Consider the following 25342-nt stretch of genomic DNA (forward strand, 5'->3'; position numbering starts at 1 on the left):
TCCCCGGCAAAGCCCCAGTGCTCTCCCAGCTTGGGGAGACTCCTCTCCCCCACCCCTGCCTAGGTCTGAGCACATGTCCCGGGCAGGGGCAGCTGTCAGCTGTCACCTGGGGCGGCCCACTCCTTCCAGGCCAGCGTCCTGGGGGCGTTTCTGCCACCAGCATTGAGCACCTGTGCTGTTCCCGCCTGCCACCTTCCTCTCCACCTTCCCTGTGCCAATGTCCAGGCATCAAAGGAACATTCCTGCAGAGGAGGTTGCACCAGGTCAAGCCACAGCCTCAGAGGAGCCCGTGCTCCCCGACGCTTTGCTTCTCCAGCCTCTGCTCACGGGCTCCCTCCGCCTGTAACACCCATCCCGACACCTCCCTCCCTCCCAGCCTGCACTTCCTTTTTGCAGTCAGCAGTCTGGACCCTTCCCCCAAGCCGGCCTTTTGGTGGCCCTGGACCCAGAACAAAGGTCAGATCTTAGTTCCTCCCACCTCCTCCCCTGAATGCACTGCGTCTCTGGGAGCCCGCCGTCGCCCCCCACCCAGCACGGGCAGCTACGCGACCCCGGCCACCGCTCCAGGGCTCCGTGGCCATCATGCCTGCATCATCTGCCTTTGCCCGAGACCACCTCTCAGCATGCAGGGTCCCCTTCGAGACACCTGAGCCTTCTCGAAGCTCAAGTCGGCTCCGAAGAACCCCTGCCCAGCAGTGTTAGAAGCCCGGAGAGCAGCTGCAAGGAGCCTGAGCACAGCGCCCGGCCCGGGGTCCAGGCTGGGGGGGCTCCCGCTGCAGGGAGCACTCAGGGCTCCTCACCCCCCAGCCGCCGGCGCTCGTGCACACGCTCCACACACTCACCCCGCGTGCACACTAACGTGCACACACACGTTCACACATAGGCACACTCACACCGTCACAGATCCACGCTCACACTAAATCCACACCCACACGAATGCACTTCCTCTGCCACACCCGCACCTCGCACACACTTACACGCTCACTCACACACTCACTGAGACCTCAGTCCCAGCAGGTCAGCAGCTCCTGAAGCGCACAGGGCTCTGCTCTGTGCTCTCGACGGCATGTCGTGTGTGACCGTAGCCGGCTCGTCCAGGGCCTCTTTCCAGGAAGCAGAAAGAACAGCACAGTGGTGACATCCAGCCTCTGGGGGAAGACAGGAGACGCCATGCTGGGGGGGGGGGGATGGTCTGGGCCTGCTGCGTGACCTCCTGAGCCTCGGTCCCTCGCCTGTAGAATAGGGGGTGCTAGCCACCTGTGAAAGCATTGTGGGGAGCACACACAATGCCACCACTTGCTCACTGGGCGTCTGGCCCAGCGTCTGGCAGGGCACCACCGCGGCACAGTCATCCATTCCTGCCACCAGCCAAAGAGACAGCCGAGCCCTACCCCGGGGAGGGAGGCAGCAGGGGAGAGCCGGCAAACAGAAAGGCGGCTGTGGGGTGATGTGAGCTGTCATGAGAGGAGCTGGGGGGCGTGGACGGGGCCTTGGAAGGAGACAGCGAGCCAAGGCCTGGAAGACGAGGCTGGCGCAAGCCCCAAGTCCCAGAGACGGGACGGAGCAGGGGTGATTGGGAGAGGAGCCAAGTGATGTAAGAGGGGAGGAGGGAGGAAGAGGGAGGATAGAGAAGAGGAAAGGGGTGGAGGAGGAGGGAGGAAGGGAAGGGGAGGAGGAAGAGGGAGGAGCGGGGGTGGGCAGAGGAGGGGGGAGGAGGAGGAGACGGGAGGGGGAAGGGTCTCTGCCAGGCCTGGGGCAAGGCGGCCAGCCCCCAACATCTGGAACCTGCGGTGTGGTGGGTGGGCTCTCAGAACCCCTGGGACACCCCTGCTACCCTCCCCTGAGCCTGGGCTGGACTTAGCCGTTTGCCTGTGGTGAAGAGAGAGGGCGGAGGGACGGTGTCCCTGAGACAAGGTTATAAAAAGAACAGCTTCTGAGGCAGGCTCAGGCTCTCTCCCGCTCACCCTCGGGGAATCTGGCTTCCCCGCCTGCGGAGGGGGTGAGTCCTGCCTGCCGACAGCCACTCGAGGGGGCTTGAAGTGGGTCCCCCACCCAGGCCTCCCTCAGATGAGACCACAGCCCCGGACGACAGCTTGACCCCAGCTTCCTCAGGGACCCCAACATAGGGGTGACGCCTGCATTGCGAGCCCACGGGACACCGGGAGAGCACAAACCGTGTTGCCTTAAGCCCCTAAGTTTTGGAGTAATTTATGCAACAAAAGATCACGCAAGTGGGCGGGGCCTGACTTGGGCCTGGTGAGGGGGTGGGGGAACAGATGTCAGATGTCTTGAAGACTAAAGTCCTAGGCGTCCGGCCCCAGCCCCTGGGGAGTGCGGTTCTGGGCCTGCTCCTCAGAGAGCGGAGACTGCGCTCTCCCCATGTTGGGTGGGCTTGGTTGCCAGGGAGATGGTGATTCCTAACCCAGTTTCCAAGCTACTCGGCTTCCTTCCTATGCATGTAGGTCAGTTTCACCCTATCAGGATTTTGCAAACAAAGAGTAACAATCAGTCATGATTAGCAGGAGAAAGGACTTTCTTTCCGGCAGCCAGAACAGAGCAAGTCCCTGTGTGTCCCTGGCCCTGCGGTCTGCACAGGTCCTGCAAGGAGCCTCATCTCCCTCCTCCGGACCTGCCCTGGCGCAGACACCCAGACCCCGGTGAGGGAGCACGGAGACCTCGCTCTGCCCAGGGGCACAGTGACAAGTCCCTGAGCGCTAAACCGACAGGAACCCTCATCCCACGCTGTGCTCAGGCCCTGGATGACTGGCCGGTGGGCCAGTCCCAGAGCAGAGCCAGCTCTCAGGTGGTCAGAACCAGGGACAGCGTCAAAAGCCACCGCACTCAGCCCTAAGCCCGGCCGAAGCAGCAGAGAGGACAGGACCCCGGATCAGGCCCTGGCAGCAGGGGGCCGAGGACGGGGTCCTGCCCGAGATGTGCTCCCAGAGCTCCCAGCCTTGTCTTTCGGCCGATACTGTCAGAACCCTCCGAGCCGTCCAAGACTACGGATGCGGCCGCGGGCCAGAGCTACAGAGGAGTTTTCCCGAAGACTGCCCTGCGTGCTCACAGGGCCAGCCTCTCAGCCAAGGGTTGACGGGGACGCTGTGTCAAACCTTTCCTGAAAAGCTGCCGAACTCAGAGAGGGAGAAAGCTTCTGACCCCCAAGAAGCCCCCAGAATAGTGGGAGGCAGGGTGTACGTGGGCTGAATGGTGGCCACAAAGAGACGCTCAAGTTCTAACCACCAGAACCCGTGAATGCGACCTTGTTTGGAAAAAAGGTCTTTGTGGATGAGATGGAGTTAAGGATGTCGAGATGAGGTCATCCTGGATTTGGGGTGGGCCCTAGACCCAACATCTGGAGATCTTAGATGAGAAAAGAAAGACGCGAGGCACAAAGGCACGGGAAAGGTCACGCGGCAACGGAGGCCGACCCTGGGTGTGGCCACAGGCCACCGACCTCCTGGAGCCACCAGATGCCGGAAGGGGCCGGAAGGACCCTCCCCTAGAGACTTTTTATTGTTTTAAGCCACCAAGTTTGTGATTTGCTGCAGGAAACAAACACAGGGTGTCATAGGCGCTGTGAGAGGGAAGTGCCCCCAGCCCTGGCCAGCTGCCTGCGTGCAAGAAGCCGGAGGGCCTCCTGTGCTCTGAGGACCCAGGGACGCGTCCTGGGCCCGGCAGACTCAGTCACACCCAGACCCACCTGCAGAGCCCAGGGGCCTGGGAAGGAGGGGCAGGCAGCGGGGCCTCCAAGCTACATTCATTTATTTTTTGAGAGACATAGAGAGACAGAGCACAAGTTGGGGAGGGGCAGAGAGACTGGGAGACACAGAATCCGAAGCAGGATCCAAGCTCCGAGCTGTCAGCACAGAGCCCGACGCGGGGCTCGAACTCATGGACCGCGAGATTATGACCTGAGTCGAAGTGAGCCACCCAGGCGCCCCTATGGGGCCTCCAAGTTAGACAGGAGCAGGGGTCCACCTTAGGGGCAGAGCAGGAAGGGGACAGTCCGTCATTGGGAAGGGGCTCCCCCCAGGCCCAGCAGGACGTGGACAGGATAGAGGCCCCGTGTGTGGCTACAGCCCCCCCCCCCACAGGACACCCCCCCAGGGGCAAGATGCCACCAGATCAGGGGCTAATACCACCCCCTCCACGGAACCAGCACCCACCTTACACGGAAGGGAGAGGGTGGGGCGGCTCTCAGCCCCACCCACAGCTCCTCTTCCCCCACCTCCGCCCCACTGGGGGGCTCAGGCTACCCTACCCTGTCCCGGCTTTACCTCCCCGACTTCCCCACAGGGCCCACGGGGCCTGGCCTCCTCCTGCCTTTTCCCCTCAAGGGGGGGGGCTGAGAGTCCCCTCCTCCATTCGTGAGTCCCCTCCCCCCACCCCCCACCCCGCACCACAGGGATGCGACCCCTTCCTGCCTGGATTGGGAACCAAGGAGAGAGGCCTGTGAAGAGGAGCGCGTCCCCTCCACTCCACTGCCCTGCCCTCCACGCATGAACCCAGCACAGGCTGTAAGGCCGAGGCCCCCCTGAAGCTCCTGGTGGGTGTCCCTGTTGGCGGAGGGGCAACTGACGTTGGGGATTCCTGTTTCCTGAAGGAGGTGGCCCGGGGGGTGTCTCATCGCTGTGAGGGCCCGAGATGCCCTCAGTAGACACCAGACAAACACACGCTCACGCACACACGAATACAAACACACATACACGTAAACACACGTAAAAATGCACACACACAACCACACACATGCAAACACACACATATGCACACACATGCACACACGCAGACACAAACACCTGTATATGCACACACGTCCACACGCGCACATGTGCAGACACAAACACACGCGTGTGCACACACATACACACACAGCAAAGACCAGAAAAAACAGCATCTGTGGGGAAGAGCCCCAGGTGGGGGAAGGCCCAAGGGGCCCCAGCAGAAAGAGAGACACAAGAGGGCAGGGGTCAGGCCCTGGAGAGGACACCAAGCCAGTCCATCTGCCAGCAGGGCCAGCAATATTCTGGGAGCTCTCTGACCATCCATTGTCCTCCCCAGGCCCCACCTGGCCCCGGCCGAACCGTCTCTCACCCGGACCCCCACCAGGGTGTCACCCGGGCTCCTTGCGCCCACTCCCACCCACCCCAACCCATTCTCCAGAGGAGGTCAGAGCGGCTATCACAAACTCAGTGTCCAAATGCTTTAGGGGCTTCTGATTGTTCTCAAGATAAAGTCCAAAGCCCTCCGTGACCCCTGGCCCCTCCCACCTCTTCTGTCACCGCCTCAGCTCCAACCGCTGTCCTTTTTGTCCTTTCAGCTCCCGTACTTGCCAGATTCCTGCCTCAGGACCTTCGCATACGCCGCTCACCGAGGCTGGAGCCATTTAACCCCTTCTCCTGCAACTGGCCAAGTCCTATTCAGCTCTGAGGTCCTGTCTTCAATGTCACCTCCCCAGGGAAGCCCCCCACACCGCTCCTCAAGCTGTGTGCTCTCACAGCATCTCCAGTGACTGTCTTCTGTAGAACCAACCACAAGCCACCATATTCAACAAGTGTCTGGGGCCCTGCTTGGTTGGCAGCAGTCTCCATTGGACCTCCCCGCCCTGAGGATGTCTCCCTTGTTCACACTGTTCTCCCCACACCCAGGTGTCAGTGCTCAGACCCGCTCATCGCTGAGTGGAGGCGTGTGTGCTAACGGCAGTGGCCGGGACACGGCAGCCAGTGTACATGAAGCATGAGTGGGAGGCATCCTGGGGCTCATAACGGTGGGGGGTTGAAACGTGTGACCGGTAGCCCTTAGTTATTTACACGGACTCCTCTCCAGCCTTGGATGGTTCTCCCACACCCGGCCCAGCCCTCTCCACCTTTCCCGCACTCCACCTGAGGGTCTCTTCTTGACCAAGCTCAAAAGCCACCTCCACCAGGAAGCTCTCCCTGGTGGATCCCACCAACTACTGCCTCCTCATGAGGCGTCCTTGACGCAGCCTTACCTCCTTTCCTGTTTCCGCGTGCCTGCCACCTCTCTGTCCCCAGCTCCCAGCTCAAGGTCCCACACAGCAGGTTCCACCGAACATGTATGTGTGTATCTGCCCCCATGCCCCCAACCACACCTAAGCTTCTGGCAGCAAGGCCCCTGGCTCTTCGTCCAGCCCTCTCCCCGGGTAGCCCGTGGTCCAGTGCTCCCTCAGTGCCGTCTTTGCTGGGGCCAGATCTCGGGGTTCAAGGGCATCTATGAGACACCTATGCTTCCTGGACTCGGGTCCCAGGCCCCAGAAAGGGAACGTGTGGATGGTTGCATTGACTCTCAGATCAGGCTCCAGCACAACAGCTTGGCCTGGACCAGGGCCCAGCCCACCCCCCCCCCCGGGGTCCCCACCCCAGCCCCACCCCGGGATCCAGCTGGTGCCAGGGAAGGTGAGCCCCTCAGCCCATCCTGTGGGCGAACACCCCAAGTCACATGTGTGCACCCCACGCAGACACTCCGGGGAGTCCCGTGCACCCGTCTCGCCGTTAGGCGGTGTCCTCTTACGTGCGCCTTCAGGAGGTGCTGTCTACGGCCGCCCGGGGGACAGTAGCTAATGTGACCGAGCATCAGACTTCACAAACCACGTTGAATCCTGGGATAAAGCACAAATAAAGAGAGCACCCCAAATAGAGGAAGGAAACCCGGCCCACACCCTAACCACAACTCACGCCCTCACAAAAAAATAAGCAAATGAAAACAACCCAAAGTGCTTTGCTTGTGGCTGCTGTGGTCCTGATGTCTTCCGGAAGCGAAGCCCCTTGGCCGTAGGAGGGTCGGCCGAGGAGGCTGTTATTTCCGCACCGGTGACAGAGGCGAGCAGACCACGTGCTGGGAGAGCAGGGTCCTCAGCACACTGAGTCCTGTGCCCTCTGTGCCCAGGGTTCCGGTGGCCTCCCTCGCAAACAACCGCAGGTAAGAATAGAGGCGCCTACGGTACCTCGGGCTGGGCTCCAGACCACACGGCGAAGCAAACGTCGCCGCGAAGCGAGTCAAGTGAAAGTTTGGCTTCCCTGTGGCTATAAAAGTCACGTTCACACTACACTGTTGTCTATTAAGCGTGCAACAGCTTTGTGTCTAGAAAACAATGTACGTACCTTCATTAAAAATACTCCCTTGCTACACTTCAGCTCAGGTCATGATCTCGCGGTTCATGGGATCCAGCCCCGCGTCGGGCTCTGTGCTGACAGCTCGGAGCCTGGAGCCTGCTCCGGACTCTGTGTCTCCCTCTCTCTCTGCCCCTCCCCTGCTTGTGCTCTGTCTCTCTCTCTATCTCAAAAATAAATAAACGTCAAAAAAAAATTTTTTTTTTTTTAATTTTTTTTAAATACCCTCTTGCTAGGGGCGCCTGGGTGGCTCAGCCAGTTAAGGGTCCAATTCTGGATTTCGGCTGAGATCATGACCTCATGGTTCGTGAGATCCAGCCCTGCATCGGATCCAAGAGCCTGCTTGGGTTTCTCTCTCTCTCCCTCTCTCTCTCTCTCTCTGTCTCTCTCCCCCTCTCCCTCTCCCTCTCTCTGCCCCTCCCCCACTCAAGCCCCCCCCCCACAGATAAATAAATTAACATTAAAAAAAATACTCTCTTGCTAAAAATCGCTAGCCGTCATCTGAGCTTTCAGCCAGTGCATCTCTCTGCTGGCCGAGGGTCTGCCCGAGGCCGACGGTTGCTGGCTGGTCCTCGTGGCGGCTACTGAAGCCGGGGCGGCGGTGGCCAGTTTCAAAACAAGACGACAGCGTGAAGTTTGCTATGGCCGCGGACACTTCGTTTCACGAACGATTTCTCTGGAGCAGATGACGCTGTCTGACAGCATTTTACCCACAGAACTTCCTTCCCAAGTGGGGACCGTCCTCCAAGCCCTGCCGCCGCCTTACCAACTAGGGTTCCGGAATATTCTAAATCCTCTGTTGTCCTTCCAACAATCTCCACGGCATCCTTGCCAGGAGGAGCTTCCGTCCCCAGAAAGCACGTTCTCTGCTCCTCCCCGAGCAGCACCTCCTCGCCCGTCAGCTTTATCCTGAGATGACAGCAGTTCGGTCCCGTCTTCAGACTCCGCTCCTGATCCCGGCCCTCTGGTCCCCACCGCCTCCGCGGGGCCGTCCTCCGCGGCCGTCCTGAGCCCCTCAAAGTCCTCCACGAGGGTCGGAGCCACTTCTTCCAAACTGCTGTCGGTGTTAACGTTTCAGCCTCTTCCCACGAAATCACAGGGGTCCTTCGTGGCATCTAGAACAGTGACTGCTTTCCAGAAGGTTGTCAACTTTGCGCGGATCCGTCCGAGGACACCCTGTCTATGGGAGCTATATCCTTTTTCTTTTTTAATTAAATGTTTTTTTTAAACGACATACGTATTTATTTTTTGGGACAGCGCAAGCGGGGGAGGGTCAGAGCGAGGGGGACAGAGGATCTACGGCAGGCTCTGTGCTGGCAGATGTGGGGAGCCGACGTGGGGCTTGAAATCACCAACCGCGAGGTCACGACCCGAGCCAAAGTCGGACATGCAACTGACTGGGCCCCCCAGGTGCCCCGAAGCTGTATCCTTACAAAATGTATTTCCTAAGTAAGAAGACTCGCAAGTCAAAAGTTAACTCCTGATTCGTGGGCCGCAGAACGGATGCTGTGCTAGCAGCACGAACACCACACAAATCTCCGCGTCCATCCCTCGCGGGGCTCTGGGGTGACCAGGCGCCTTGTCAGGAGCAGCAGGACTTTGAAAGGAATCTTTGTTTTCTGTTTGGTGGGCTTCAAATACCCAGTCAAGCGTGTCGTGGACAGATGCCCGCCAGCCGGGCTCTGTGGTCCCACCGCTGGGGCACAGGAGGAGGACACCTAGCACCACTCCTCGGGCCCTCATTCCAGCACGGTCACTGGGCACCGGCTCCCTCTTGAAGTCACCAGCCGCGTCGGCCCCTCCCAAGAGAGCCAGCCCGTGCTCCAGGGCTGTCAAGGCAGGCGCCGACTTCTCTTGGCTGCGGAGGTCCGGGCCGGCGTCTCCCTCCAGGACCGGGCCGTCTCATCCACACCGTAAACCTGCTGCTTAGTGCAGCCGCCTTCGCTGACTATCTGAGCTCGATCTTCTGGAAAACTGGCTGCTTCGTCCCGCACTTGTAGGTTGTGGAGACGGCTTCTTTCCTGAACCCTCCGGAACCAGCCTCTGCTGGCTTACAGCTCTCCTCCCGCGGCTCCCTCGCCTCCCCCAGCCGTCGTGGAACGGACGAGAGGGAGGGCCCTGCTCCGGGCCAGGCCTTGGCTTAAGACAACGTCGTGTCTGATCTGATCTCCCATCCGACCACCCGGCTTTCTCCGCATCGGCAACGAGGCTGTTTTCCTTCCTTATCATCCACGCGTTCACGGGAGAAGCACCTGTACTTTCCTTCAAGAGTGGCTCCTTTGAGCTCACAACTGGGCGAACCCTTTGGTGCAAGAGGCCTCGCTTTCAGCCTGTCTCGGGCTTTGACGCCTTCTCACTGAGCTTAATCACTTCCAGCTTTTGATTTGAAAGTGAGAGAGATGTTGATGAGGTCCCCAATAGCTCATTTTTGCTTTTAATTCCCTTGCCTTTGGAGACGTGTCAAGCAAGACATTATTGCTGCCGAGGTCAAAGAGGTTGTTGCCTATTTTCTCCTCTAGGGTTTTGATGGCTTCCTGTCTCACATTTAGGCGTTTCATCCATGTTGAGTTTATTTTTGTGTCCGGTGTAAGGAAGTGGTCCAGGTTCTTTCTTCTGCGCGTCGCTGTCCAGTTTTCAAGCACCACTTGCTGAAGAGACTGTCTTTATTCCACTGGATATCCTCCCCTGCTTTGTCGAAGATTAGTTGGTGATGCATTTGTGGGTCCATTTCTTGGTTCTCCATCTATTCCATTGGTCTGTGTGTCTCTTTTTGTGCCAGTACCATACTGTCTTGATGCTTACAGCTTTGTAGTAGAGGCCAAAGTGTGGGATTGTGATGCCTCCCACTTTGGTTTTCTTTTTCAACATTACTTTAGCTATTCAGGGACTTTTGTGGTCCCATACAAATTTTAGGATTGTTTGTTCCAACTTTGAGAAGAATGCCGGTGCATTTTTTATTGGGATTGCATTGAATGTGTAGATTGCTTTGGATAGTGTTGACATTTTAACAATATCCATTCTTCCAAAACATGAGCATGGAATGTTTTTTCCACTTCTTTGTGTCTTCTTCAGTTTCCTTCAGAAACAATCAACAAAACTAAAAAGCAACTGATGGAATAGGAAAAGATATTTGCAAGTGACATATCAGATAAGGAGTTCGTATCCAAAATCTATAAAGAACTTACCAAACTCATCGCCCGAAAAACAAATAATCCAGTGAAGAAATGGGCAGAAGACATGAATAGACACTTCTCCGAAGAAGACATCCAGATGGCAAACGGACACATGAAAAGATCCTCAGCATCACTCATCATCAGGGAAATACAAATCAAAACCACATTGAGATACCACCTCACACCTGTCGGAATGGCTAAAATTAACAACTCAGGAAACAACAGACGTTGGCGAGGATGTGGAGAAACGGGAACCCTCTTGCACTGCTGGTGGGAATGCAAACTGGTGCAGCCGCTCTGGAAAACAGTGTGGAGGGTCCTCAAAAAATTAAAAATAGACCTACCCTATGACCCAGCAGTAGCACTGCTAGGAATTTACCCAAGGGATACAGGAGTACTGATGCATAGGGGCACTTGTACCCCAATGTTTATAGCAGCACTCTCGACAATAGCCAAATTATGGAAAGAGCCTAAATGTCCATCAACTGACGAATGGATAAAGAAATTGTGGTTTATATACACAATGGAATACTACTTGGCAATGAGAAAGAATGAAATCTGGCCATTTGCAGCAACGTGGATGGAATTGGAGGGTATTATGCTGAGTGCAATAAGTCAGGCAGAGAAAGACAGATACCATAGGTTTTCACTTATAGGTGGATCTTGAAAAACTTAACAGAAGACCATGGGGGAAGGGAAGGGGAAAAATAGTCACAGAGAGGGAAGGAGGCAAACCATAAGAGACTCTTAAATACTGAGAACAAACTGAAGGTGGTTGGGGGGGGGGGGGGTGGGGGAGAGAGAAAATGGGTGATGGGCATTGAGGAGGGCACCTGTTGGGATGAGCACTGGGTGTTACGTGTAAGCGGTGAATCACGGGAATCCACCCCCAAAACCAAGAGCACACTGTACACACTGTATGTTAGACTTCGGCTCAGGTCATGATCTCGCGGTTTGTGAGTTCGAGCCCCGCGTCGGGCTCTGTGCGGACAGCTCGGAGCCTGGAACCTGCTTCAGATTCTGCGTCTCCCTCTCTCTGCCCCTCCCCCACTCACACTCTGCCTCTCTCTCCTTCAAAAATGAATAAACATTTAAAAATTTAAAATAATAGGGGTGCCTGGGTGGCTCAGTCGGTTAAGCGGTCGACTTCGGCTCAGGTCATGATCTCACAGTCCGTGAGTTCGAGCCCCACATCGGGCTCTGTGCTGACAGCTCAGAGACTGGAGCCTGTTTCGGATTCTGTGTCTCCCTCTCTCTCTGACCCTCCCTCGTTCATGCTCTGTCTCAAAAATAAATAAACATTAAAAAAAAGATTTTAAAAATTTAAAATAATAAATAAAAATAAAATAATTAATTTAATTAAATAGAGACATGCGACTTCTCCTCCCCCCCCCACGGGGACACCTAGTGGCCACCGCAGAGATATTAACTGGCCTGATGCCAGCGTCGTTATGTCTCAGAGAACAGGGCTGACCAGGGACAGGGTGGTCCGTGGCGCCCCAAAACAATTACCACCCTAACCTCAAAGATCACTGGTCGCAGGTCACCACCACAGAAGTCCGAGGTGCTGTGAGAATTAACAAAATGTGACTCAGACACGAAGTGAGCAAACGCTGTTGGAGAACTGGTGTTGACAGACCTGCCTGTGGGGTTTGCCACAGACCTTCCGTTGCAGGAAACGCAGTATTGATAAAGCACAATAAGACAAGGGGTGCCCAGAGCTGCCTGGGGGGCTCCGTCGGCTAAGCCTCGGACTTCGGCTCAGGTCATGATCTCACAGTTTGTGGGTTCAAGCCCCACATCGGGCTCTGTGCTGACAGCTTAGAACCTGGAGCCTGCTCCGGAGTCTGTGTCTCCCTCTCTGTCTGCTCTTCCCCCGCTCATGCGCTGTCTCTCTCTCTCCTTCAAAAATAAATAAAAACATTAAAAAAATTTTTTTAATAAAAAAATAGATTGAAAAAACCCCAAGGTGTTCCCATAGATATTTCCCTTTTTTATTTTTGAAAAGGGAGAGTGTGTGCACACGTGAGTGAGCCGGGGAGGGGGGGGCACGGAAGGAGGCTTCATGCTCAGAGGCGGGGGGGGGGGGGGGGACTCAATCTCAAGACCAGGAGATCATGACCTGAGCCGAAATCAAGAATCAAGAGTTGGACGCCTAACCACCTAACTGACTGAGCCACCCAGCCGCCCCGCTAGGTATTTCTTATCGCAGGTCACAGAATCACAAGGCTCCACTACTGTGACCATTTGGAGATTTTCCTAATGAAATGCTCACATGTGCAGAGGGCTGGGTCCTGTCCCCATGCGTCTCCTTGACTGCATGAGGACGATAAAAAATAGTTACCCAAACTTCTGTGACTAATTGGATCTGTCTCCTTTTAAGTTAGTGCAGCGTCTCAGAGTCCCTGACACCGGTAAGCGGATGCTGAGACCAGCTACTGGGAAGCAGGAATTTGGGGCACAGAGGCCTTGAGCCCAGATCCCAGCTCTGCTGTTTATTTTATTTTGTTGTGCAGTCTTGACCCAGTGCTGTTCCGGCTGAAGAGCACAGTCTCTTTCTTGGGCAGCCACTGATGCACACGCCCCAACCACACCTCTTATCCAGACCCTTGAACACCCTCCCTCCCTGCCCCAGGGCTGGGTGCCAGACAACTAGGGATAGCTCCTCTGCCTAGAGGTGCCAAAGTTGTTCAAATGAGCCGATCTGCAGGGAGCCTGTGGGACCCAGCTCCCTGGCCCTGCTGGCTGTCCACGAGCTGCTCCTACTGGCACTCCACACACACACACACACACACACACACACACACACACACACACCCTGGCCAGCACAGCCCCCAGATGAGGCCAGTGCTCTGCCCTCCGGCTGCCCCAGTGTCATCCTGCTGTGTCCCACCGTCAGAAGAACCTTCACATTTTATAAAATTGATGTAGAAGGACCGGTGCTTGGGTCCCATCTGTGTGACTTTGGGCAGCTCCCAGGGCCCCTTTGCTTTTCATACATAAAGATGGGGGTCCCTGGTACACAGGGTCAGCCCATACGCTAAGTGAGTGGTTGCGAAGAGAAGTCTGGTAAAATGCCTGGCTTCATAAATGCCCTGCATGTAACTGCACCCCCAGCCTAGCCCTGGAGGTCGTGCCTGGCTGGCGCCACTCTGACTGGAGAGTCTCAATGAACACCACTCGCCCCCTTGCTTCCCTAATGGCTGACTTCCATTGCAGGAGAAAGTCGTCTGCTGCGGCCTAAGGCTCCCACTGACGATAAGAAAAGCCAGGTAAATCACAGAAACCATCTTTTTAAAACTCAAGAGAGCTGGAGGAGCACCAAAGGCAGGAGGAACTGAAATCCAGAGGTGGGAGACCTGCAGACCTGCCCTGGAAACCCCCAGCCGTCCCCCAAACACTGGGGCCCTTGTGATTGTGGGAGCCTGAGAATTTGCCTTTGGTCGAGACAGAGGCCACCCCTGGGGGGCAGAGAAACAAGCAAGCAGAAGTAGAGAGTGGAAGGGACTCCAGGGTATGGCTGGTTTCATATGCATTTTGGAATCCACTGATCAGTTTCCACACAGGAAAGGCTGACAGCACAATGAGGCACTACTACAGGCCCCAGAACGCTACAGTTTAAAAGACTGACAACACCAAGTGTTGGTGAGGCCATGGAGCAACTGGAACTCTCTCACAATACTGGTGGAGACGTGTTGGAAGGTGTTTGGTGGCACCTCCCAAAGCGAGTCACACGTGAGTCTCACCCCCGGTGTCTACCAGACAGGAAGGCTTGTTTACACCAAAACATGTGCAAGAATGTGCAGAGCAGCATTCGTCATCAAAGCCAAAACTGGAAACAAGCCCAGTGCTGCCCACAGTAGATTAGGTACCAGCTCCAGAATTCCCACACGATCAACACTACCTGGTAACAAAAATGCATACGGACAGACTGCGGACACACACAGCCCCAGAGTGGTTCTCACAAGCACTACAGCCGGATGCAAATAGCCAAACAGAAAGCAGCTGACACTGTATGATGCCATTTACACAGAAGTTTTAAACAGACAAAAGCAACGTATAGTATTAGAGTCAGAATAGTGGTTACCTTCAGGGGATGGACACTGACTGAGAGGAGCCCAAGGGAGCCTTCTGGGTTTCTGGAATGCTCTGTATCTTGATATGAGTGGTTGTTACTATGTATAGTAAAACCATGGTTTGTGAGCATAATTCGTTCTGGAAACATGCTTGTAATCCAATGCACTTGTATATCAAAGCAAATTTCCCCAAAAGAAATAAAGGAAATTCAGGTGATTCGTTCCACAACCCAAAAATAATCATATAAAAATGATTACAATACTGTAATATAATACAAAATAGTAAAGAAAATACAATACGTTTTTAATCTTTATTTAGTTTTGAGAGGGAGACACAGAATCCAAAGCAAGCTCCAGGCTCTGAACTGTCAGCCTAAGAGCCTGACGTGAGACTCAAACTCATGAGCCATGAGATCATGACCCAAGCCAAAGTCACAGTTTCATTGACAGCTGACGGCTGCTGTTCATGAGCAAGCCCCTCTACGTCATGTCCAAGAACGCAATCGGACCACAGTTTTCTCCAAGCAGAATTGAAGTTTCTCTTGGTGACCCCATCCCAGGCTTTATCGATGATCTTGGGGCAGTTCATGGTGTGGAAATGATTTTTCCAAAACTTGGAGGGTGAGGTTTATCCTTCGGTCACCTCGAAGCATCGCTGAAATCGGGCTTCGGTGTAAAGCCTTTTAAAGTTCTAAATGACCTGCTGCTCCATGGGCTGGAGGACTGGAGTGGCGTTGGGAGGAAGGAACCTGCCCTTAATGAACTCGAATTCCTCCAGTAAGTCGTCCTCAAAGCCTGGAGGCTCAGCAGGGGCATTACCCATAACCAGCAAGGCTTTGAGCGGCAAATTCTTCTCTAAAAGGTATTTCTTCGCTGCAGGACCGGAGGCCTCGTTGATCCACTCAACGAACAAGATACGAGTGACCCAAGCCTTGCTGATGGACCTCCACATGACGTTTAACTGGCTTCTCTACATCTTGCATTTCCTGAAGGCTCGTGGATTCTCAGAATGACACACGAGCAGGGGCTTGACTTTGAAACCCCTGCTCGCGTTAGCGCAAAACGAGAGGGTGAGACGGTCTTTCACGGGCCTGTGACGGGCACTGCATTCTCTTCTTCTATAATGTGCGTCCTCTTTGGTATCTCTTTCCAAAAAAGCCCCGTCTCATCACAGTTAAAAACTTGCTCTGGCAGGTAACCCTTGGAAGCCACGAGCTTCTGGAAACTCGGTAGCAAATGCCTCCGCTGCGTTAGCGTCCAAACTCGCAGCCTCTCTGAGCCTCACGACACTACGGACGCCACTTCTCTTAAAGTTATCAAACCATCCCCTGCTTGCCTCGAAGCTTTCTTTGTTTCCTGTTGACCTACGTGGAGGTTTACTTACGAGGTCGGTGTACGAGGCCTTTGCCTTCTCACAGATGAAGTTCTCGGTCCCAGTATCACCTGCCAGTCACTTCTCGTTTATCCAAGCCAGAAGCAACTTTCCTACATCTTCCAGAACACATGGCCATCGTTTTGGTATTCTCGTGACTCCTTTCGCTGTATCTAGCCCCCTTATTTCTTCTTTCTTCTTTAGTATTGTGCAAATGGCCGACATAGACTTCTTATAAAAATCTGACAATTTCGGCCACTCACATGCCTCGCTCATGCTTCTCGATGATTTCCTTCTTAACTTTCACTGTAATCACCTCCTTCTTTTTACCGCCTTTCTTTTCAACCTTTTTCTACATGGGAGCTATTGTATACACTCACACAGATGTTGACCACAGCACAGTGTTAATAATGTTTTGTCATATACTGTATTTCTTTTTTTCTTCAACTTTTTTTTTTTTTTTTTTTTGGGACAGAGAGAGAGAGACAGAGCATGAACGGGGGAGGGGCAGAGAGAGAGGGAGACACAGAATCGGAAACAGGCTCCAGGCTCCGAGCCATCAGCCCAGAGCCTGACGCGGGCTCGAACTCACGGACCGCGAGATCGTGACCTGGCTGAAGTTGGACACTTAACCGACTGCGCCACCCAGGCGCCCCTGACATATATTATATTTCATGCAACTGGCAATAAGGCAGCAGAGGAAAGGGTCTATTTCTGCAGGCGACCTGACCTAGAATGAGGCAAAGCATTCCTAAGCTCACTCTTGTCTGGAAAAGCAAAGGACTGTCCACAGGTGCTTTGCAGTGACAAAAAAAAAAAATGCACTAGCTCCAGTTGTGGGCACCTTCCAGCATTCTGAAAAATCACTAACAAACACCATGGCCTGAGACCGAGCATCCAAGCATGGGCGACAATCACCCACAATCCCAGAGAGAGAGAGAGAGAGAGAGAGAGAGAGAGAGAGAAGAACCATTGGCTCAGTTGTGATCATGAGACCTCTGGGATCACATACTACTCGTATTGCAAGACATCACTCGTTTATCAAGTTAAAGTTTATCAGAAATGTTTGCTCGTCCTGCCGAACACTCGCAGAACAAGTTCCCCGTAACCCAGGGTTTTACTGTATATATGTATAACATCATTAATCTATACACTTCAGTTTGCACACTTGGCTGTATGTAAATTCTATCACAATCCTTTTCGTGAAACAAGAATGTTCTTAGCAGTGCTATTTGAAACAGCTCAAAACTGAAAACTGTCCAAAGCTCATCAGCTGTACAGTGGATTTTTAAAAAAATTATGGCGTATTCCCATGACACGATACTGTGTAGCGCTTAAAAGAAACAGGTGCTATGGGACTTCCACCATACAGATGGATCTCGCAGGCCTACCAGGAGTAAAAGAATCCAGACGGGAAAGAGTAAGCACCGCCTGACTCTAATTATATGAACAGGTTTTAGATGAAGGCTAACACTTATGACCTCCGTGCGCTCCCCCTACGAAATCTTTCCATCTTGTACAACTTCTCCTAGCCGTCCTCTACTTGCTAGAAGGGACGGTGCCTGATTCATGACTGCCAGGTAGGTCTTCAACTTTACTCCATTGGATTTTGTTTTCTAACACTTAAAAATAAAACAGCCCCTTACCCCACCAGCAAAAAAATAGATTTATTAAGGAAGAGCAGAGAACAGCAAGCCAGGCAAGCAAGCAATAAACAAGTGCGCGGAACAAGGCGGAGAAAGCTCTTTTATGGCGGGGGGGCGGGGCTGTTGTAAACTGAAAGTCCATTGGGCTAAACTGGAAGTGTAGTGGCTCCTCATTGGCTGAGCTGTGGCTGTCTCTCATTGGCCGGACTGTTGCTAGGGGAGGAGGAAACTTTCCTTCCTCCAGCCCGTAGCCTGGTAGGCATCAGTCTCCTGTCTGGACTTGATTTTGAGGAGTGGTCGGGGATGAGAGCTGCCGGTGCTGGCCTCCCAGCTCCGTGAGGTTTGCTTTTATTAATCTTCACACCCTGTATCTGAAATTCTGCCATCATACCTGCCAGGTATCCAAGTGGGACCTCCCCAGGACACAGGTCCTCTGCTGTCCATGGATGTGCAGACATACTGCTCCCAGACGGGCCTCAGCAACCAGCCAAGCCTGGGGGCGGGACCCAGCCCAGCACCCATGTGGGGCTCCCGAGCAACCTGGGACCCCGGGCGGTCCTGGAGCTTCCCCGCCATCACGTTCAACTTAAGTGATCCCCACCCCCTCGCAGACTCCTATCTCCATCTCAGTCATCAGGGTCTTTCTTTCCAGGCCCCCAGGCCTTTTCCCCTGCCCCCACTGTTTCCTCTGCAGGGTCATGGACAGGCCCAGGGGGCGCGTATTTGAATGGAAGACAGTACTCTGGAGACGGGAGAGATCGTGCAGCGTGCCAAGTCGTATCTTTCTGACTCAGGACACAGCTTCTGCATTCTTTTATACGGCTGCAGAGAAACCCTGCAAAATAATTTTCAGAGTTTTTCTAAGATGTGAGTGTGAGGGAGATTGATTTCTAATGAGATAAGTGACACGCATAATGTCCCCCCCATGGATTTTCCCAAGGGGAGCCCCAATATAAAACACTGGTGCCCCAGACATCTGGGGGGCCAAGCAAGGAACCCCTCAGCAGGGGCACGGAGTGAGGAGCGGATCTCTGGGGATGGCAGTGCCTAGTGTCCCTCCAGTGCCCCAGGCCAAGGGAGGGGCGGCCTGGTGGGCAGGCGGCGTGGCGGGGGCGGGTGCCACGCGGCTGGAGCCACCACCTCCGGGTTGTTCTGACCCCTTTCCATGTTTCCGCGTCGAAGCCTGTGCTTAGTGACCAATGGATGAGAGCTCAGCTCCTGGCTGGTGAATGTCACCACTCGCTCGGAGAGCCGCACAAGGAAGGAGGTGGTAAGGAAAGAGGGAGATTTTCAAGGCTTTTTATTATCTTTTTTTTTTTAATGAGACACACATGTGTGTTTACATGCAGGACAGACACCAATACCAATTAAACACAGACTCACATATGCTCCAGCAACCCCAGCCCTGAGCACACACCCAGAGTGGAGGCAGGGACCTGAAGACACTCGCCCATCATGTGCTCACAGCGAGTCACGGCAGCCAGAACTCGCCCGCCATCCCAGCGTCCGTCTGGGGCCGAAGGAATGGGTAAAGAAAATGTAGTGGGGCCACACAACGGAAGACTATTCGGCCTTAAAAAGGAGGGGAAATCTGTCACACGCGACAACAGGGTTGCGCCTGAAGGATTCTGCTCAGTGCAATCAGCCAGTCTCAGCTCTGTGAGCGCCCTGGAGTCATCAGGTTCAGGGCCAGAGGAGGACGGTGGGGCAGGGGCTGCGGTGGGCGAGTTGGTGCTTAATGGGCAGGGTGTCTGCTTGGAAAGATGAAGAAGCTGTGGAGGGGTTGGGTGGGAAAGGTGGCACAACAGTGTGAACGTGCTTAATGCCAACGAGCTGCTCGCCCAACGACAGTTAAGGTGGCATCTTTTATATTTTGTGTATCTTACCACAATAAACCAAAAACAAAGAGTAAACGAGGAAGAAGAACCCGCAGGCAGAAGAGAGGAGGCTGGAAACCCAGGAGACAAGCCGTGGGGGAGCTGGGGTTCCAAGGAGGTCCTGGGGGGTGTGACGGTGGGCACAGGGTGGGCAGGGCACCGGTCTGGAGGTGGCAAGCTTGGGGACCCTCACCCCCAGAGGTCCCCAGAGAAGTGGGGCCAGGTAATCTGCTGAGGGTGCGGGAGCGGGGGGCGCTGATAGGCTGTGGGCAGCTCCACTGTGGTGCCAGATGCCGGGGACCCTCGGTCACCCTCCACCACAGTGCTTGCGGGAAGAGAGGAGGTGAGACTCTGCAAGGTTGAGGGGGATGGGGTCAGGGGTGTCCAAGGACTAGAGAAAACGAGCACTGAGGGTTCCGGGGTGTGGATGTGTGTAGGGGGAGGTGGGGGCCAGGCTGAACAAATGAACGATGGGTGCCTGCACGCCTGAAGGAACGAACGGATGAGCTTCTGAGACGCTGACAGTCACGTCACAGGCTCCTGGGTGTGAGTGGGGGTGCAGGGCGGTGGAGATCCCCATCTGTCCCCACAGCCCACATCTGCCCCCCAAAGCTCCATTCCCCCCGTTCCTGTGTCCTGCAGGTGGGACAGATGCCCTTCCTGTCCCCACAGATGTCAGACCTTTGCCCCTCAGCCAGAAACACTTCACCCTTTCCCAGGTCTGGATCAGATTAACAGAGGCCAACACAGGGAGGATAAGGGTAGGGATAGAATAGGGGCTCTGAGCGCAGGACAGCACAGTTCCCCAAGGAAAGCAGGGCCCGTGGCCCCGCCCCCACTGTCTCCTCCTCTGCCAGGGCAAGAGGAAGTGGGGCCAGCCCATGTGCCTGGGGCCACACCTGGCAGGAAGAGGAGAATGACCTGCTAAATCCACTTGGCCTGAGGGAGGCCAGGTCTGGGGGGTGGGGGAGCCACCCACTGGAGCCAGCCTGGCCAAACTGGGGAGAGCAGGCAGGGCCGGGTCCATGCTGTGCAGGGGTGGGGGGGGGGGTCTTTGGGCATGGCCAAGGGAGGAAGCCCTGACCTAGAAGGGCTCTGAGCCCAGGGCACAGGCCGTTTACCACGCAGGCTCTAAACATGGGCCCCAGCCGCCAGCCCTGAGCCCTGTGGGTAGGGGGTGGCTCCCTTAGAGGGAGTCCCCGCGCTGGGGTCTGCAGGAGGCACCGTGTCCTGGAACCCCGGGCTCAGACAGGTGCCCGCCTGCGGACAGTCAGGGACACCGACCCAGAGAGGCCAAGGGAGGGGCCTGGGCACTGAGGCAGGTACACGGAGGGCAGGCTTGCAGCCCCGGCTCCAGGTCCAAGCCATTCCCCTGCCCCACCCGACTCCTCGGTCCCCCAGGAAGGGGGGAGGGGCTCTCGACACCCCTTCAGGTCTGTGGCCGGTAAAGGAGGAGGGGTGCCCCCGGGGAGAGAGGTGGGGGTCCTGCCAGGCTGGCTTGCATGCCATACACCACCAGCTGGAGGGCAGGAGAAGGGAAGGCAGGTCCCTGAGGCTCCCGGGAAGCTTCCCCCCCCTGCCCGGCCAGCTCCCACTCAGCAAGCAGCATGGGGAGAGGCCGGGGGTACCTCCAAGGTCAGGGAGGGATAGGGTGTGCGGTGGGTGGGAGCTGGAAGGCCTCTCCGAGGAGATGCCGTCTCAGCAGGTGAGGGATGAGCCCCTCGGGTACAGGCAGAGCTAGCTGCACCCACCATAGCCTTGGGGGGGGGGGGGGCGCATAGCGGGCACAGCCATGGTGTTTGCATTAAAATACTCTCCGAGCAGCTGTGGAACGTTGGCGAGGCTGACTCAGGGTTGAAGGTCAGTGATATGCAGCTTGAGGGTCCGGGACACCAAGCTCCGGTGTCTGCACAGCCCGGGCTGGTTCCCGGGGGGCGCAGGTGCAGGGCGGGTGGGCAGGACGGCTTCCGGGGCCAGGTTTGCGGGCCAGCGAGCGAGCCAGGCTGGGGAGTAGCGGCACAGGTGGACAGGACGCCCCCAAGGCCGACCACAGTGACTTCCCGTTCCCCCCGGCCCCCGAAGTCAGGGAGGGAAATGGCCGTCCCTGGCCTGATGCCTGGCTCTGGGGCCAGAGTGAGGCCCATTGTTTGAGGCTGGAGCTGGGGGGGGCGGCCGGGGCCCAGGGGCCTCCAGGAAGCCCCCAGAAGTGCCCTCTGTCCCACTTCCCACAGATCCAGCGCCTGAGCAAGGAGACAAGCACACAGCCCCGGCAACCCCGGCAGAATGAAGATGCCCACGGCCGTCCTCCTGGCCCTGCTGCTGTGCCAGCAGCCAGGTACTGGGGCAAGGGGACACCCCTGCAGCAAAAGGGGGGGCCGGCATCGTCCGGGCCCACAGGGCCCCTCGGGACACCCAGCCTGGGGGAGGGACTGGGGAGAAAGGGATCGGGCTGGAATCTGAGGCCAGAGGGAGGTGGACGTCAGCTGTCCTGGGCTCCCACACATCCCCGAACCTGCCCCCCCCCAGCCCCAGATTTCACTTCTTCAAAATGCAGGTCCCTGTCTCGGCTTCCTGTTCTGTAAACTAGCCCACCCTGAGGGGTTCCGGGTGGGGGGCAGCTGCTGCAAAGGGCTGGCCCACGGCGGCGGATGGTGTCGGTAGAGACAACGCCAGGCCACACGCCAGCAGGGCCGCCAGCTTGGGGGCCACCAGGGGGGACACGGTGGGGAGGGAGAGAGCACAGAAGTGGTGAAGCACAGGCGGGGGGCGGGGAGGGGACACAGCCTCGAGCGCGTGTCCCCTGTGCGCGGGTAGCAGGGGTTCACAGACGTGCCTGTGTGGCCAGGCAGAGGGCAGGTGCAGGGCGAGGAGGAGGAGGACGACGACGCGGACATTGGGCTGGATGGCTATGACGATGACGATGAGGAAGAGGAGGAGGAGGCCAGTGTGACTGCAGGTGGCAGGGGCAGAGGTGCCCGTCTCCCCCGACCCGAGGGCGCAGGCACTGTGTGTGCCCCACTGAGTGCCGGGCTCGCTGGCGGCTGGCATAGGGGGACCGTGTGTCACCTTGCCTTCCGGGGGAGGGGGGAAGGGGGAGGAAGAGCCCGGGCCCTCAGCACACCCGTCACCTCTCCCCTGGCTGGGACCCTCCACCACCGTCCAGAGTAGGGAGCCTAGAGTCGGAGCTGCTGCGGGGCGGGGGGAGGCCGTAGGAGTTGGGGGGGGGGCGGAGACTAGCGCAGAGGCCCAGGCGCAGAGAAGGGGGACGGAAGGGGTGTGGGGAGGCTCCTGCAGGGCAGGCTCTCAGAGGGGTGAGAGCTGGCAGCAGCACGGGCCGCGGGGGGAGGCGCGGGGGGCAGGCCGCGGCCCCGCCTGAGCCCTCCTCGCCTCTCAGCCGTGCTGCAGTGTTACTCCTGCCAGGCCCTGCACAGGGGGGAGAGTTGTGACCAGATTCAGAACTGCGTCCACAGCCACAGCTTCTGCAAAGCCATCGTCTCCCACGGGAACACCGGTGAGCGGGCCACTGGGGTGGCCGCAGCGGGAGGAGCCCCGTCTCCCCCTGCCCCGGCCCGTCCAGGGTGATCAAGCCATTCCCTCCCAGGGTCGGGCCCTCTGACCACCTACTCGGCGTGGTGCACAGACGCGTGTCAGCCCTTCGCCAAGACAGTGGAGGGGACCCTGATGACCATGACCTGCTGCCAGTCCACACTCTGCAACCTCCCACCCTGGCAGGACCCACTGGGCAGGGGGGCAGGGAGTCCCCAGGGCAGCCCCACTCTGGTGGCCACTGTCCTCCTCAGCCTCCTCCCGGGCCTTCAGGCCGTGGGGTCCTGAATGGGTGGTCCCACCCCGACCCCAGCCGGGCTCACACCCTGGATGGCCAGCACTCACTCCAGTGCCTTACCCACCTGCCCGTCCCCCACCCCCCGGCTTTGGAGAATAAACATGGAGCGACTTCAGGGGTACGGCCAGCACTGGCTCCTCCCTCCCCCGCGTGCCCCCGCGTGTCCCCGCGTGCCCGATCTGTCTAGCATCTGCGGCCTCTCTCCCCACTGCCTGTGCCAGGACGTGGGCCTCAGGTCCAGGCCTCAGCTGCTCAGAGGGTGGGTCCACACAGCCTGGGGAGACAAAACACATATCATATGCCGGAGTTGGGGGGGGGGGCGGCCCCATTCTCTCCTCACCCTCCCGCTACTGAAACGCCTCCATGCACATGACTGTTGCCTGGGTTCCTGAGAAGTGGGCGGTGGGAGGGGCTGGGAAGAGAACCCAAGTGTGCCCCAGTGTCCACTGTGGCCAGGCTGGCACCGTTGGCTGCTGGGCTCTTGGCCTTCCTGACTGGTGCCAAGACAGAGCCCTGAGACAGGAGGGAGGAAGCCCGGTTCTGGGCCTCAGTTTCCCCATGGATAAGTGTGGAACAAGGCCCTTGATCTCCACCAGCTCAACATCCCCAGGGTAGGGAAGCCCAGGGTCCTCCGCTGCCTGTCAAGGATCTCCAGCAGGTAGACAGCTTCCCACTCTCTGTTTCCTTCTTTCCTTATTAATGAAAACCTCCAGGTCTGGTGGGGGGGACAGATCCCTGAGGTGGAGGTGACATGTCTTTCTTCTTCTCCTTCCTCCTTCCTGTTCCCTGAAATGATGGCTGGGGCTCAGCAGCCACTTTGCACCATGAGGCAGCACACTGAGGCTAGTAGGGCAGCATGGAGGAAGGGGCCTGGATCGCTGGTGACCAGGAACCACTGTACTAGCCCCACGCTGCCTACCTTAGGACCCCTTTCCTTGGGAGAGAAATAAATTGCTGTGGGGTTGAAGCCAGTTGTCTGGGTTTCTCTGTCATTGCCTTTTCACATTCTATCATACGTGTGCACTCCCGCACGTGCGTCCCTTCTCACATTACTCCCACTAGTGCACACGCTCATGGGCACACATCCACCCACACGGCCCCCTACTAAAGCACATCAGAGAACAACAGAGCTCGGGGGCCACACTGAGTTAAAATGTTAGGTAAGCCCAGGTCCCCGGTTCCACGACCCTGGGTGAACGCCACGCCCCACCGGCTGCATGACCAAGATGAACGCCTTCACCCCCAGCTGGGTTTCCCTGTCTACTAGGTGGGAGGGGAGAAGGGCCCTCCTGGCCGGGCCAGCCTCAGTGAGGCCCGGCGAACGAGACACGCCCGGCAGGCAGTGCGCACTCAGCAAAAGTAAACTGTTGTCGGTGCAACCCCACGGGCCCCAGCTCCTGCGCGTGCTGATGGGAGTCCTTCGCGACCAAAAGAGACCTGATTAGCCTTGCTCCTCCCCCCTTAGAAGCACTGGGTGCTTCTGCATCACAGAATTCTCCCTCCAGCTTCTGCCTTAGAGCCCTGCTCTAAGTGCTCTAAGTCTGAGTGCACAGGACCCCCCAACATCTCTGGAGCTGACCCTCTTTCACGGTCCTCGGCACCAGGTAGGAGCTGGGGTGCTGGCTACAGAGCCCGCCCTGGCCTCGGGGGTCGTGCAACAGCCTCTTCTCTGGGGTCCTGGGGCCCTGCCAGGACCTGCCCCCTCCCCATTCCTGCCCCTAGGGAAGCAGAAGGGGCAGCCTGACCCCTCCTGGGGCTCTAACCTGCTCCTGAGGGCACAGGAGGAGGCAGGCTCAGATGGGGTGAGGACTTGACGCGGTGCAGAGAAGCCTGCCTGCTGGGCACCCTGTCCCGAAACACTGCCCCTCCCAGCCACCCCAACAAGCCCAGTGTCCCCGCCACCCCAACAAGTCTGCCTGAACAAGGAGACACTGAAATGAAGGCGTCGGCAGGCTGTGCTTTTGGGAGCTGCGACGGTCCGTTTTACGTGTCAGCCTGACTGGATGGAGGGTGCTCCATCCCTCCAATGGCAGGAGGGTGGCCTGCCATTGTCCACTGACCCAACCCCACCCCAGGATTGAGTCCTAAGGTGGTCTCAGGACTTCCTTTCTCCCAACACAGGAAGCAGGTGGCCACAGTGCACTTCCTGCCCTTGTTCTCCCTGTGAGGATGAGGCATGGACCCAAAAGCAGGACATTCCTGAGGATGGAGATTGCCGAATCCCGGC

General features: G+C 56.9%; 1 protein-coding gene across 1 annotated transcript; it reads left to right on the forward strand.

The window, feature by feature from the left end:
* The first annotated feature begins 21367 nt into the window (after window positions 1–21367).
* GPIHBP1 (glycosylphosphatidylinositol anchored high density lipoprotein binding protein 1) lies at window positions 21368–24086 on the forward strand. The gene is made up of 4 exons (XM_053896365.1): window positions 21368–21606; window positions 22117–22242; window positions 22666–22782; window positions 22873–24086. Exons 1-4 carry the CDS (start codon window positions 21555–21557, stop codon window positions 23103–23105), a joined length of 528 nt encoding a protein of 175 aa, XP_053752340.1. The 5' UTR covers window positions 21368–21554; the 3' UTR covers window positions 23106–24086.
* Window positions 24087–25342: the final 1256 nt, after the last annotated feature.

The sequence above is a fragment of the Panthera pardus genome, unplaced genomic scaffold (assembly GCF_024362965.1).
Source record: "Panthera pardus isolate Hobbes unplaced genomic scaffold, ASM2436296v1 HiC_scaffold_7, whole genome shotgun sequence".
NCBI classification, from domain to species: domain Eukaryota; kingdom Metazoa; phylum Chordata; class Mammalia; order Carnivora; family Felidae; genus Panthera; species Panthera pardus.

What these genes read in the sequence shown, in the direction of transcription:
- GPIHBP1 (XM_053896365.1), top strand. Translation starts at nt 21,555, where the DNA reads ATGAAGATGCCCACGGCCGTCCTCCTGGCCCTGCTGCTGTGCCAGCAG. An exon ending in TGCAGGTGGCAGGGGCAGAG is followed by an intron (nt 22,243 to 22,665) that starts GTGCCCGTCTCC and finishes CTCGCCTCTCAG; the next exon opens with CCGTGCTGCAGTGTTACTCC. An exon ending in CGTCTCCCACGGGAACACCG is followed by an intron (nt 22,783 to 22,872) that starts GTGAGCGGGCCA and finishes ATTCCCTCCCAG; the next exon opens with GGTCGGGCCCTCTGACCACC.